This window comes from Engystomops pustulosus, chromosome 8 (assembly GCF_040894005.1).
Source record: "Engystomops pustulosus chromosome 8, aEngPut4.maternal, whole genome shotgun sequence".
Lineage (NCBI taxonomy): Eukaryota > Metazoa > Chordata > Amphibia > Anura > Leptodactylidae > Engystomops > Engystomops pustulosus.
Window position 1 is genome coordinate 105,468,385 of NC_092418.1, and position 13,860 is coordinate 105,482,244.

A 13,860-nucleotide genomic window follows, 5' to 3' on the forward strand; every position below is an offset into this window, starting at 1 on the left:
TTAGTGTAGTCCTCCTCCCTCCCTCCGCTGTCATTAGTGTAGTCCTCCTCCCTCCGCTGTCATTAGTGTAGTCCTCCTCCCTCCCTCCGCTGTCATTAGTGTAGTCCTCCTCCTCCCTCCGCTGTCATTAGTGTAGTCCTCCCTCCCTCCGCTGTCATTAGTGTAGTCCTCCTCCTCCCTCCCTGCGCTGTCATTAGTGTAGTCCTCCTCCTCCCTCCCTCCGCTGTCATTAGTGTAGTCCTCCTCCTCCCTCCGCTGTCATTAGTGTAGTCCTCCTCCTCCCTCCGCTGTCATTAGTGTAGTCCTCCTCCCTCCGCTGTCATTAGTGTAGTCCTCCTCCTCCCTCCGCTGTCATTAGTGTAGTCCTCCTCCTCCCTCCGCTGTCATTAGTGTAGTCCTCCTCCTCCCTCCGCTGTCATTAGTGTAGTCCTCCTCCCTCCCTCCGCTGTCATTAGTGTAGTCCTCCTCCTCCCTCCGCTGTCATTAGTGTAGTCCTCCTCCCTCCGCTGTCATTAGTGTAGTCCTCCTCCCTCCCTCCGCTGTCATTAGTGTAGTCCTCCTCCTCCCTCCGCTGTCATTAGTGTAGTCCTCCTCCTCCCTCCGCTGTCATTAGTGTAGTCCTCCTCCTCCCTCCGCTGTCATTAGTGTAGTCCTCCTCCTCCCTCCGCTGTCATTAGTGTAGTCCTCCTCCTTCCTCCGCTGTCATTAGTGTAGTCCTCCTCCTCCCTCCCTCCGCTGTCATTAGTGTAGTCCTCCTCCCTCCCTCCGCTGTCATTAGTGTAGTCCTCCTCCTCCCTCCCTCCGCTGTCATTAGTGTAGTCCTCCTCCCTCCCTCCGCTGTCATTAGTGTAGTCCTCCTCCCTCCGCTGTCATTAGTGTAGTCCTCCTCCCTCCCTCCGCTGTCATTAGTGTAGTCCTCCTCCTCCCTCCGCTGTCATTAGTGTAGTCCTCCTCCTCCCTCCGCTGTCATTAGTGTAGTCCTCCTCCTCCCTCCGCTGTCATTAGTGTAGTCCTCCTCCCTCCCTCCGCTGTCATTAGTGTAGTCCTCCTCCCTCCCTGCGCTGTCATTAGTGTAGTCCTCCTCCCTCCCTGCGCTGTCATTAGTGTAGTCCTCCTCCCTCCCTTCTGACATTAGTGTAGTCCTCCCTCCCTCCCTCCCTCCCTCCCTCCCTCCCTCCCTCCCTCCCTCATGCTCAGGTAGTAAGTGGCTGCTTACCCTTAGTGTGGGCAGTAGGTGGCGCTCCGCCATTGATTGTGCTTTATTATAGTAGAATGTGGGGCATAGGCGACATGTCACAGACTCAGAACCCCAGTAACCACATGGCATATGGGGGGCCCCAGTCCAGTAGAGGCCACAGGTCTGTGTTAGACCTCATACATTATTGTATCTCTGCTTGCTGTTGATGCAGCCAGAGGCTGAACACTGGTACAGAGCCAATCCTTCTCACAGCTGAGTGTTTGTTACAGAGCTGTGATGAGTAACATCAGGAGGAGACGTTGCAGAGTCTGTACTTGACCTCCCGGAGACGTCATGACATCACTGAGTGTTCAGTATGGGGAAGGGGGGGTCCGACCCCATGAGGCGAGTGCACACTCATTGTCCCTCCTACACAATACTGGAGCCTTCCCTGAGGCTCTCACCCTTTGCTGTCACAGGGAAGGTGACACACGAATCACGCTCCCACCCACGCCGGATCTTCATCAGTTGAGCGTCAATACAAGGCAGGAAGAAGAGCAACCGGGCCAGGAGAACCACCAGGGGCAGTACCAGCGCCACAGTGAAGGTCGGGGGAAGGTAAAACTTGTAACGACTTCCATCGAAAGCTCGTCTCCAGCCGAATGTGAGAGTGTGAAGAGAGGCCAAGATCAGCGCCACAAACCCCAAGCGAGACTGCAAAGTAGGAATGTATTATACTCCAGAGCTACACTCACTATTCTGCTGCTGGTGCAGTCACTGTGCACATACATGACATTACTTATCCTGTACTGATCCTGAGTTACATCCTGTATTATACTCCAGAGCTGCACTCACAATTCTGCTGCTGGTGCAGTCACTGTGTGCATACATGACATTACTTATCCTGTACTGATCCTGAGTTACATCCTGTATTATACCCCAGAGCTGCACTCACTATTCTGCTGCTGGTGCAGTCACTGTGTACATACATGACATTACTTATCCTGTACTGATCCTGTATTATACCCCAGAGCTGCAATCACTATTCTGCTGCTGGTGCAGTCACTGTGTACATACACGACATTACTTATCCTGTACTGATCCTGAGTTACATCCTGTATTATACTTCAGAGCTGCACTCACTATTCTGCTGCTGGTGCAGTCACTGTGTACATACATGCCTGTAATAACCCTGAGAGAGCTGCACTTACTATTCTGGAGGAGACTTACCTGGATAAAAGTGAATTCCTTCCAGTTCAGAGAGTTGCTTACAGAGGGCAATGAGGAGATGGCGAGTAGTGATAGGACCCCGAGTGCTATGATCCCCAGTGAGATGTAGATTTCCATTCTCCACACTTCTTCCTCCACCCACGCAGAGCTGATGTTGTTCCTCACCTTAGATACACAGATATGAGTGAGCTCAGAATTGTGGCTGCTCTGCAGACCCCTCCCCTGCACAAGCTGGGACGCCCTGACTCCTCCCCTGCGGATGTCTATTCACCTGTTTGACGGCGTCGTTGATGATGGTGTAGCGTGCGGATCGTCTCATGGGGAGGCTGAGGCTGTAGAGGGCATGCAGCACCGCCAGCAGGAAGCTGAGCAGCCCCATCTGCTTCCTGTGGATCATCCATTGGTCCAGCCAGCCCGGGAAGCGCTTGTACTTGGTGCCATTGTGCAGCTGGTAGCACGCCGCGAGGACCCCGGGGGCGTAGACCAGCGCCAGCATGACATAGGCCACACAGGGCAGCGTGACGTTCATCAGCTCCAGCGGCAGCTTGTAGAATACGTTCCGGCTCTGCAGCAGGTAGGGGTGCAGCACCGACACCACAAAGTTATACAAATAGAAGAAGAGGAAGAGGCCGAGCGCCAGAGCACAAGGCATCCTCCACAGGGGCAGCAGCCGCAGGGGCAGGTTCTCAACTTCACGAGATGCACACAGCGCCCCCATGTCCACTGGGAGGAAGCCCATACTGCGAGCCAGGGAGGCAACGCGGCTCCGAGCATCAGCACTATCCGAGCAGATAAAGACCTGGAGGAAGAAAGCAGGAATAGTAACACCCCACAAACCACCACTAGAGAGCAGCGGTGCCATCACTTAGAATACAGCTTATCCATCACTAGTGAGCAGCGGTGCCATCACTGAGAATACAGCCTATCCATCACTAGAGAGCAGCGGTGCCATCACTTAGAATACAGCTTATCCATCACTAGTGAGCAGCGGTGCCATCACTGAGAATACAGCCTATCCATCACTAGAGAGCATCGGTACCATCACTGAGAATACAGCCTATCCATCACTAGAGAGCATCGGTGCCATCACTGAGAATACAGCCTATCCATCACTAGAGAGCATCGGTGCCATCACTGAGAATACAGCCTATCCATCACTAGAGAGCATCGGTGCCATCACTGAGAATACAACCTATCCATCACTAGAGAGCAGCGGTCACATCACTGAGAATACAGCCTATCCATCACTAGAGAGCAGCGGTGCCATCACTGAGGATACAGCCTATCCATCACTAGAGAGCAGCGGTGCCATCACTGAGAATACAGCCTATCCATCACTAGAGAGCAGCGGTGCCATCACTGAGAATACATCCTATCCATCACTAGAGATCAGCGGTGCCATCACTGAGAATACAGCCTATCCATCACTAGAGAGCAGCGGTGACATCACTGAGAATACAGCCTATCCATCACTAGAGAGCAGCGGTGCCATCACTGAGAATACAGCCTATCCATCACTAGAGAGCAGCGGTGACATCACTGAGAATACAGCCTATCCATCACTAGAGAGCAGCGGTGCCATCACTGAGAATACAGCCTATCCATCACTAGAGATCAGCGGTGCCATCACTGAGAATACAGCCTATCCATCACTAGAGAGCATCGGTGCCATCACTGAGAATACAGCCTATCCATCACTAGAGAGCATCGGTGCCATCACTGAGAATACAACCTATCCATCACTAGAGATCAGCGGTGCCATCACTGAGAATACAGCCTATCCATCACTAGGGAGCAGCGGTGCCATCACTGAGAATACAGCCTATCCATCACTAGAGAGCAGCGGTGCCATCACTGAGAATACAGCCTATCCATCACTAGAGAGCAGCGGTGTTATCACTGAGAATACAGCCTATCCATCACTAGAGAGCAGCGGTGTTATCACTGAGAATACAGCCTATCCATCACTAGAGAGCAGCAGTGATATCACTGAGGATACAGCCTATCCATCACTAGAGAGCAGCGGTGCCATCACTGAGAATACAGCCTATCCATCACTAGAGAGCAGCGGTGCCATCACTGAGAATACAGCCTATCCATCGCTAGAGAGCAGCGGTGCCATCACTAAGAATACAACCTATCCATCACTAGAGAGCAGCGGTGCCATCACTGAGAATACAGCCTATCCATCACTAGAGAGCAGCAGTGCCATCACTGAGAATACAGCCTATCCATCACTAGAGAGCAGCGGTGTCATCACTGAGAATACAGCCTATCCATCACTAGAGAGCAGCGGTGACATCACTGAGAATACAGCCTATCCATCACTAGAGATCAGTGGTGCCATCACTGAGAATACAGCCTATCCATCACTAGAGAGCAGCGGTGCCATCACTGAGAATACAGCCAATCCATCACTATAGAGCAGCGGCCCCATCACTTAGAATACAGCCTATCCATCACTAGAGAGCAGCGCTGCCATCACTGAGAATACAGCCTATCCATCACTAGAGATCAGTGGTGCCATCACTGAGAATACAGCCTATCCATCACTAGAGAGAAGCAGTCACAACACTGAGTATACAGCCTATCCATCACTAGAGAGCAGCGGTGTCATCACTGAGAATACAGCCTATCCATCACTAGAGAGCATCGGTGCCATCACTGAGAATACAGCCTATCCATCACTAGAGAGCAGCGGTCACATCACTGAGAATACAGCCTATCCATCACTAGAGAGCAGCGGTGCCATCACTGAGAATACAGTCTATCCATCACTAGAGAGCAGCGGTGCCATCACTGAGAATACCGCCTATCCATCACTAGAGAGCAGTGACTCCATCACTTAGAATACAGCCTATCAATCACTAGAGAGCAGCGGTGACATCACTGAGAATACAGCCTATCCATCACTAGAGAGCAGCGGTGATATCACTGAGAATACAGCCTATCCATCACTAAAGAGCAGCGGTGCCATCACTGAGAATACAGCCTATCCATCACTAAAGAGCAGCGGTGCCATCACTGAGAATACAGCCTATTCATCACTAGAGAGCAGCGGTGCCATCACTGAGATTACAGCCTATCCATCACTAGAGAGCAGTGGTGACATCACTGAGAGTACAGCCTATCCATCACTAGAGAGCAGCGGTGACATCACTGAGAATACAACCTATCCATCACTAAAGAGCAGCGGTGCCATCACTGAGAGTACAGCCTATCCATCACTAGAGAGCAGCGGTGCCATCACTGAGAATACAGCCTATCCATCACTAGAGAGCAGCGGTGCCATCACTGAGAATACAGCCTATCCATCACTAGAGAGCAGCGGTGCCATCACTGAGAATACAGCCTATCCATCACTAGAGAGCAGCGGTGACATCACTGAGAATACAGCCTATCCATCACTAGAGAGCAGTGGTGCCATCACTGCGAATACAGCCTATCCATCACTAGAGAGCAGCGGTGCCATCACTGAGAATACAGCCTATCCATCACTAGAGAGTAGCGGTGCCATCACTGAGAGTACAGCCTATCCATCACTAGAGAGCAGCGGTGCCATCACTGAGAATACAGCCTATCCATCACTAGAGAGCAGCGGTGCCATCACTGAGAATACAGCCTATCCATCACTAGAGAGCAGCGGTGCCATCACTGAGAATACAGCCTATCCATCACTAGAGAGCAGCGGTGACATCACTGAGAATACAGCCTATCCATCACTAGAGAGCAGCGGTGCCATCACTGAGAATACAGCCTATCCATCACTAGAGAGTAGCGGTGCCATCACTGAGAGTACAGCCTATCCATCACTAGAGAGCAGCGGTGCCATCACTGAGAATACAGCCTATCCATCACTAGAGAGCAGCGGTGCCATCACTGAGAATACAGCCTATCCATCACTAGAGAGCAGCGGTGCCATCACTGAGAATACAGCCTATCCATCACTAGAGAGCAGCGGTCACATCACTGAGAATACAGCCTATCCATCACTAGAGAGCAGCGGTGCCATCACTGAGAATACAGCCTATCCATCACTAGAGAGCAGCGGTGCCATCACTGAGAATACAGCCTATCCATCACTAGAGAGCAGCGGTGACATCACTGAGAATACAGCCTATCCATCACTAGAGAGCAGCGGTGCCATCACTGAGAATACAGCCTATCCATCACTAGAGATCAGCGGTCACATCACTGAGAATACAGAATATCCATCACTAGAGAGCAGCGGTGACAGCAGCTCTCCCATAATGTGTTCTGGGGTCTTTCCTATAGAGATTTTAGGGGTCCTGTCCTCACCTGGTTGTTCCCATCCTTGGGTCCATTCTGCAAGCTCCAGGCAGACACTACGTTGAAGGCTTTGACCACGGTGCATTGTGGGTAGAGGGCGGCCAGGTGCTCGGCGTTGGATGGGCGGGTGACGTTGATCTCCGGGTTGTTACTGACGTCGATCAGCGTTTTCCCGCTCATGGCGTCCTGCAGCGTGCTCAGCGTGGGATAATGGTCCTTGAAGATCGCAACGAAGATGATGTGAGCGCGTCGCAGCGCCTCCTCCTGACACATGACCTCCGCGTCCAAGGGGAAGAGCGCAGCGCTCCGCTGGGGGTGGCGACTTCCCACCACCACTTTATATCCGGAAAACAGGAGACGCACAGCCAGAGAACGGGAAAAGTCTCCAGTACCCAAAATGCCGATGGTGTCACCACACGACAGGACGCAAGACTCAGGGGAGGAGCCAAAATCATCGCCCAATAGCGGCATCGCCATGTCTGACCTCACCATACCTGCCAGAGGAGAGCATGATGAGGGGAGTAGTACTGAGCCCAAGGGATAAACAATAAGAGGAGTAGTACTGAGCCCAGGGATACAAAATAGGAGGAGTAGTACTGAGCCCAGGGATACAGGATAGGAGGAGTAGTACTGAGCCCAGGGATACAGGATAGGAGGAGTAGTACTGAGCCCAGGGATACAAAATAGGAGGAGTAGTACTGAGCCCAGGGATACAGGATAGGAGGAGTAGTACTGAGCCCAGGGATACAGGATAGGAGGAGTAGTACTGAGCCCAGGGATACAGAATAGGAGGAGTAGTACTGAGCCCAGAGATACAGGATAGGAGGAGTAGTAGTACTGAGCCCAGGGATACAGGATAGGAGGAGTAGTACTGAGCCCAGGGATACAGGATAGGAGGAGTAGTACTGAGCCCAGAGATACAGGATAGGAGGAGTAGTAGTACTGAGCCCAGGGATACAGGATAGGAGGAGTAGTACTGAGCCCAGGGATACAGGATAGGAGGAGTAGTACTGAGCCCAGGGATACAGGATAGGAGGAGTAGTACTGAGCCCAGAGATACAGGATAGGAGGAGTAGTACTGAGCCCAGAGATACAGGATAGGAGGAGTAGTAGTACTGAGCCCAGGGATACAGGATAGGAGTAGTAGTAGTACTGAGCCCAGGGATACAGGATAGGAGGAGTAGTACTGAGCCCAGGGATACAGGATAGGAGGAGTAGTACTGAGCCCAGAGATACAGGATAGGAGGAGTAGTACTGAGCCCAGGGATACAGGATAGGAGGAGTAGTACTGAGCCCAGGGATACAAAATAGGAGTAGTACTGAGCCCAGGGATACAGGATAGGAGGAGTAGTACTGAGCCCAGGGATACAGAATAGGAGGAGTAGTACTGAGCCCAGGGATACAGGATAGGAGGAGTAGTACTGAGCCCAGGGATACAGAATAGGAGGAGTAGTAGTACTGAGCCCAGGGATACAGGATAGGAGGAGTAGTACTGAGCCCAGGGATACAGGATAGGAGGAGTAGTACTGAGCCCAGGGATACAGGGTAGGAGGAGTAGTACTGAGCCCAGGGATACAGGATAGGGGGAGTAGTACTGAGCCCAGAGATACAGGATAGGAGGAGTAGTACTGAGCCCAGAGATACAGGATAGGAGGAGTAGTACTGAGCCCAGGGATACAGGATAGGAGGAATAGTACTGAGCCCAGCGATACAGGAGAGGAGTAGTAGTAGTACTGAGCCCAGGGATACAAAATAGGAGGAGTAGTACTGAGCCCAGGGATACAGGATAGGAGGAGTAGTACTGAGCCCAGCGATACAGGATAGGAGGAGTAGTACTGAGCCCAGGGATACAGGATAGGAGGAGTAGTAGTACTGAGCCCAGGGATACAGGATAGGAGGAATAGTACTGAGCCCAGAGATATAAATATACAGGATGGGAGTAGTAGTACTGTGCTGTGCCCATATATAGAAGATAGGAGTAGTAGTACTGTGCTGTGCCCATATATAGTGGATAGGAGTAGTAGTACTGTGCCCATATATACAGGATAGGAGTAGTAGTACTGTGCTGTGCCCATATATACAGGATAGGAGTAGTAGTACTGTACTGTGCCCATATATACAGGATAGAAGTAGTAGTACTGTACTGTGCCCATATATACAGGATAGGAGTAGTAGTACTGTACTGTGCCCATATATACAGGATAGGAGTAGTAGTACTGTGCTGTGCCCATATATACAGGATAGGAGTAGTAGTACTGTGATGTGCCCATATATACAGGATAGGGGTAGTAGTACTGTGATGTGCCCATATATACAGGATAGGAGTAGTAGTACTGTGATGCGCCCATATATACAGGATAGGAGTAGTAGTACTGTGCTGTGCCCATATATACAGGATAGGAGTAGTAGTACTGTGCTGTGCCCATATATACAGGATAGGAGTAGTAGTACTGTGATGTGCCCATATATACAGGATAGGAGTAGTAGTACTGTGCTGTGCCCATATATACAGGATAGGAGTAGTAGTACTGTGCTGTGCCCATATATAGAGGATAGGAGTAGTAGTACTGTGCTGTGCCTATATATACAGGATAGGAGTAGTAGTACTGTGCTGTGCCCATATATACAGGATAGGAGTAGTAGTACTGTGCTGTGCCCATATATACAGGATGGGAGTAGTAGTAATGCTGTGCCCATATATAGAGGATAGGAGTAGTAGTACTGTGCTGTGCCTATATATACAGGATAGGAGTAGTAGTATACATACGGTATGTGGTCCGTCTATGATCTGTGGTGGATCCTGAGGGTGTTTGGGAGAGTCTCCCTTTATCATGCCCCTGCTGTGGGGTGTGGGGAGGAGCGGCATTAGATTAGGACACAAAAGCCGCAATATCAGCAAAATGAAGAAGGTGCCCGGACGTGAACCCCCCTAATCTCCAGCCACCGTATAAGTGTCTGCGCTGCAGAGGGAAGACCTTATATACAGGAAGAGACCCCTATAGGAGACATAGATATCACATTCTATATACAGGGGGGTGAAGGGGGGACATTCTATATACAGGGGGTGCAGGGGGGGACATTCTATATACAGGGGGTGCAGGGGGGACATTCTATATACAGGGGGTGCAGGGGGGGACATTCTATATACAGGGGGTGGAGGGGGGGACATTCTATATACAGGGGGTGCAGGGGGGACATTCTATATACAGGGGGTGCAGGGGGGGACATTCTATATGCAGGGGGTGCAGGGGGGACATTCTATATACAGGGGGTGCGGGGGGACATTCTATATACAGGGGGTGCAGGGGGGGACATTCTATATACAGGGGGTGAAGGGGGGACATTCTATATACAGGGGGTGGAGGGGGGGACATTCTATATACAGGGGGTGCAGGGGGGACATTCTATATACAGGGGTGCAGGGGGGGACATTCTATATACAGGGGGTGCAGGGGGGACATTCTATATACAGGGGGTGCAGGGGGGACATTCTATATACAGGGGGTGCAGGGGGGACATTCTATATACAGGGGTGCACATTCTATATACAGGGGGTGGAGGGGGGGACATTCTATATACAGGGGGTGCAGGGGGGACATTCTATATACAGGGGGTGCAGGGGGGACATTATATATACAGGGGGTGGAGGGGGGGACATTCTATATACAGGGGGTGCAGGGGGGACATTCTATATACAGGGGGGTGAAGGGGGGACATTCTATATACAGGGGGTGCAGGGGGGACATTCTATATACAGGGGGTGCAGGGGGGACATTCTATATACAGGGGGTGAAGGGGGGACATTCTATATACAGGGGGTGCAGGGGGGGACATTCTATATACAGGGGGTGCAGGGGGGACATTCTATATACAGGGGGTGCAGGGGGGGACATTCTATATACAGGGGGTGCAGGGGGGGACATTCTATATGCAGGGGGTGCAGGGGGGACATTCTATATACAGGGGGTGCAGGGGGGACATTCTATATACAGGGGGTGCAGGGGGGACATTCTATATACAGGGGGTGCAGGGGGGGACATTCTATATACAGGGGGTGAAGGGGGGACATTCTATATACAGGGGGTGCAGGGGGGACATTCTATATACAGGGGGTGCAGGGGGGAAATTCTATATACAGGGGGTGCAGGGGGGGACATTCTATATACAGGGGGTGCAGGGGGGACATTCTATATACAGGGGGTGCAGGGGGGACATTCTATATACAGGGGGTGGAGGGGGGGACATTCTATATACAGGGGGTGCAGGGGGGACATTCTATATACAGGGGGGACATTCTATATACAGGGGGGGTGAAGGGGGGACATTCTATATACAGGGGGGTGAAGGGGGGACATTCTATATACAGGGGGTGCAGGGGGGACATTCTATATACAGGGGGTGCAGGGGGACATTCTATATACAGGGGGTGAAGGGGGGACATTCTATATACAGGGGGTGCAGGGGGGACATTCTATATACAGGGGGTGCAGGGGAGACATTCTATATACAGGGGGGTGAAGGGGGGACATTCTATATACAGGGGGTGCAGGGGGGACATTCTATATACAGGGGGTGCAGGGGAGACATATATACAGGGGGTGAAGGGGGGACATTCTATATACAGGGGGTGCAGGGGGGACATTCTATATACAGGGGGTGCAGGGGAGAAATTCTATATACAGGGGGGTGAAGGGGGGACATTCTATATACAGGGGGTGCAGGGGGGACATTCTATATACAGGGGGGTGCGAGGGGAACATTCTATATAAGGGGGTGAGGGCGGAAATTGTATATACAAGGGGGGACATTCTATACACAGGGGGTTGCGGGGGGGGGGACATTCTATATACAGGGGGTGGAGGGGGGACATTCTATATACAGGGGTGCAGGGGGGACATTCTATATACAGGGGGTGGAGGGGGGGACATTCTATATACAGGGGGTGCAGGGGGGACATTCTATATGCAGGGGGTGCAGGGGGGACATTCTATATACAGGGGGTGCAGGGGGGACATTCTATATACAGGGGGTGCAGGGGGGACATTCTATATACAGGGGGTGCAGGGAAGACATTCTATATACAGGGGGTGAAGGGGGGACATTCTATATACAGGGGGTGCAGGGGGGACATTCTATATACAGGGGGTGCAGGGGAGACATTCTATATACAGGGGGGTGAAGGGGGGACATTCTATATACAGGGGGTGCAGGGGGGACATTCTATATACAGGGGGGTGCGAGGGGAACATTCTATATAAGGGGGTGCGGGCGGAAATTGTATATACAAGGGGGGACATTCTATACACAGGGGGTTGCGGGGGGGGGGGACATTCTATATACAGGGGGTGGAGGGGGGACATTCTATATACAGGGGGTGCAGGGGGGGACATTCTATATACAGGGGGTGGAGGGGGGGACATTCTATACACAGGGGGTGGAGGGGGGGGCATTCTATATACAGGGGGTTGCGGGGGGGGGGACACATTCTATATACAGGGGGTGGAGGGGGGGACATTCTATATACAGGGGGGTGCGGGGGGACATTCTATATACAGGGGGTGCAGTGGGGACATTCTATATACAGGGGGTGCAGTGGGGACATTCTATATACAGGGGGTGCAGGGGGGGGACATTCTATATACAGGGGGTGGAGGGGGGGACATTCTATACACAGGGGGTTGCGGGGGGGGGGGGGACATTCTATATACCGGGGGTGGAAAAGAAGACATTCTATATACAGGGGGGTGCGGGGGGACATTCTATATACAGGGGGTGGAGGGGGGACATTCTATATCCAGAGAGTGCAGGGGGGACATTCTATATACAAGGGGGGACATTCTATATACAGGGGGTGCAGGGGGGGACATTCTATATGCAGGGGGTGCAGGGGGGACATTCTATATACAGGGGGTGCAGGGGGGACATTCTATATACAGGGGTGCGAGGGGGGACATTCTATATACAGGGGGTGCTGGGGGGGACATTCTATATACAAGGGGGGACATTCTATATACAGGGGGTGCAGGGGGGACATTCTATATACAGGGGGTGCAGGGGGGACATTCTATATACAGGTGGTGCAGGGGGGACATTCTATATACAGGGGGCGCGGGGGGGACATTCTATATACAGGGGGTGCAGGGGGGGACATTCTATATGCAGGGGGTGCAGGGGGGAACATTCTATATACAGGGGGTGAAGGGGGGACATTCTATATACAGGGGGTGCAGGAGGGACATTCTATATACAGGGGGTGCAGGGGGGAACATTCTATATACAGGGGGTGAAGGGGGACATTCTATATACAGGGGGTGCAGGGGGGGACATTCTATATGCAGGGGGTGCAGGGAGGAACATTCTATATACAGGGGGTGCAGGGGGGACATTCTATATACAGGGGGTGCAGGGGGGACATTCTATATACAAGGGGGACATTCTATATCCAGAGAGTGCAGTGGGGACATTCTATATACAGGGGGTGCAGGGGGGACATTCTATATACAGTGCGTGCGGGGGGGACATTCTATATACAAGGGGGGACATTCTATATACAGGGGGTGCAGGGGGGACATTCTATATACAGGGGGTGCAGGGGGGACATTCTATATACAGTGCGTGCGGGGGGGACATTCTATATACAAGGGGGGACATTCTATATACAGGGGGTGCAGGGGGACATTCTATATACAGGGAGGAAACGTCATGTGGTTATACAGTTGGAGTAACAGTGAGTCATGTGATCCCGGAGGGGGCGGGGCTTGTCCGTTACTCTGTGCCTCATTGTCCGGGAGTCTCCACTCACCTGCAGCCTTTGACCCGGAAGCGAAAGTTGAACCGTGGAGGGGCGGGGCTACAAGTTTTTATACCCCGCCTCCTTCTATACGGGTAATTACAATCTATGAGGAGGATATAGGAGGTAACGGTGCTTGGACATTGGTCACAAGAGCTTACAATCTATGAGAAGGTGGAGTCATATGGGGTGACAGTGCTTGTACAATTGTCACAGGAGCTTACAATCTATGAGGAGGGGACACAGGAGGTGACAGTGCTTGTACAATGGTCACAGGAGCTTACAATCTATGAGGAGAAGGAGACACTGGAGATGACAGTGCTTGTACAATTGTCACAGGAGCTTACAATCTATGAGGAGGGGACACAGGAGG

General features: G+C 51.9%; 1 protein-coding gene across 2 annotated transcripts; it reads right to left on the bottom strand.

Moving 5' to 3' along the window:
- Positions 1 to 1,229: 1,229 nt before the first annotated feature.
- STEAP3 (STEAP3 metalloreductase) lies at positions 1,230 to 13,554 on the bottom strand. 2 transcript variants are annotated; one of them, XM_072122172.1, is made up of 5 exons: positions 13,500 to 13,554; positions 6,707 to 7,191; positions 2,679 to 3,206; positions 2,408 to 2,572; positions 1,230 to 1,891 (listed from the first exon to the last, which is right to left on the bottom strand). In XM_072122172.1, exons 2-5 carry the CDS (start codon positions 7,187 to 7,189, stop codon positions 1,607 to 1,609), a joined length of 1,461 nt encoding a protein of 486 aa, XP_071978273.1. In that variant the 5' UTR covers positions 7,190 to 7,191; positions 13,500 to 13,554; the 3' UTR covers positions 1,230 to 1,606. The 2 variants fall into 2 exon arrangements, with proteins under 2 accessions (XP_071978273.1, XP_071978272.1); XM_072122171.1 differs by lacking the exon at positions 13,500 to 13,554 and adding an exon at positions 9,465 to 9,571.
- Positions 13,555 to 13,860: the final 306 nt, after the last annotated feature.

Coding starts and splice junctions, on each gene's coding strand:
- STEAP3 (XM_072122172.1), bottom strand. CDS start 7,189: ATGGTGAGGTCAGACATGGCGATGCCGCTATTGGGCGATGATTTTGGC. Junction 3,207..6,706: donor CCAAGGATGGGAACAACCAG/GTGAGGACAGGA, acceptor TTCTTCCTCCAG/GTCTTTATCTGCTCGGATAG. Junction 1,892..2,407: donor AGGAATTCACTTTTATCCAG/GTAAGTCTCCTC, acceptor CCTACTTTGCAG/TCTCGCTTGGGGTTTGTGGC.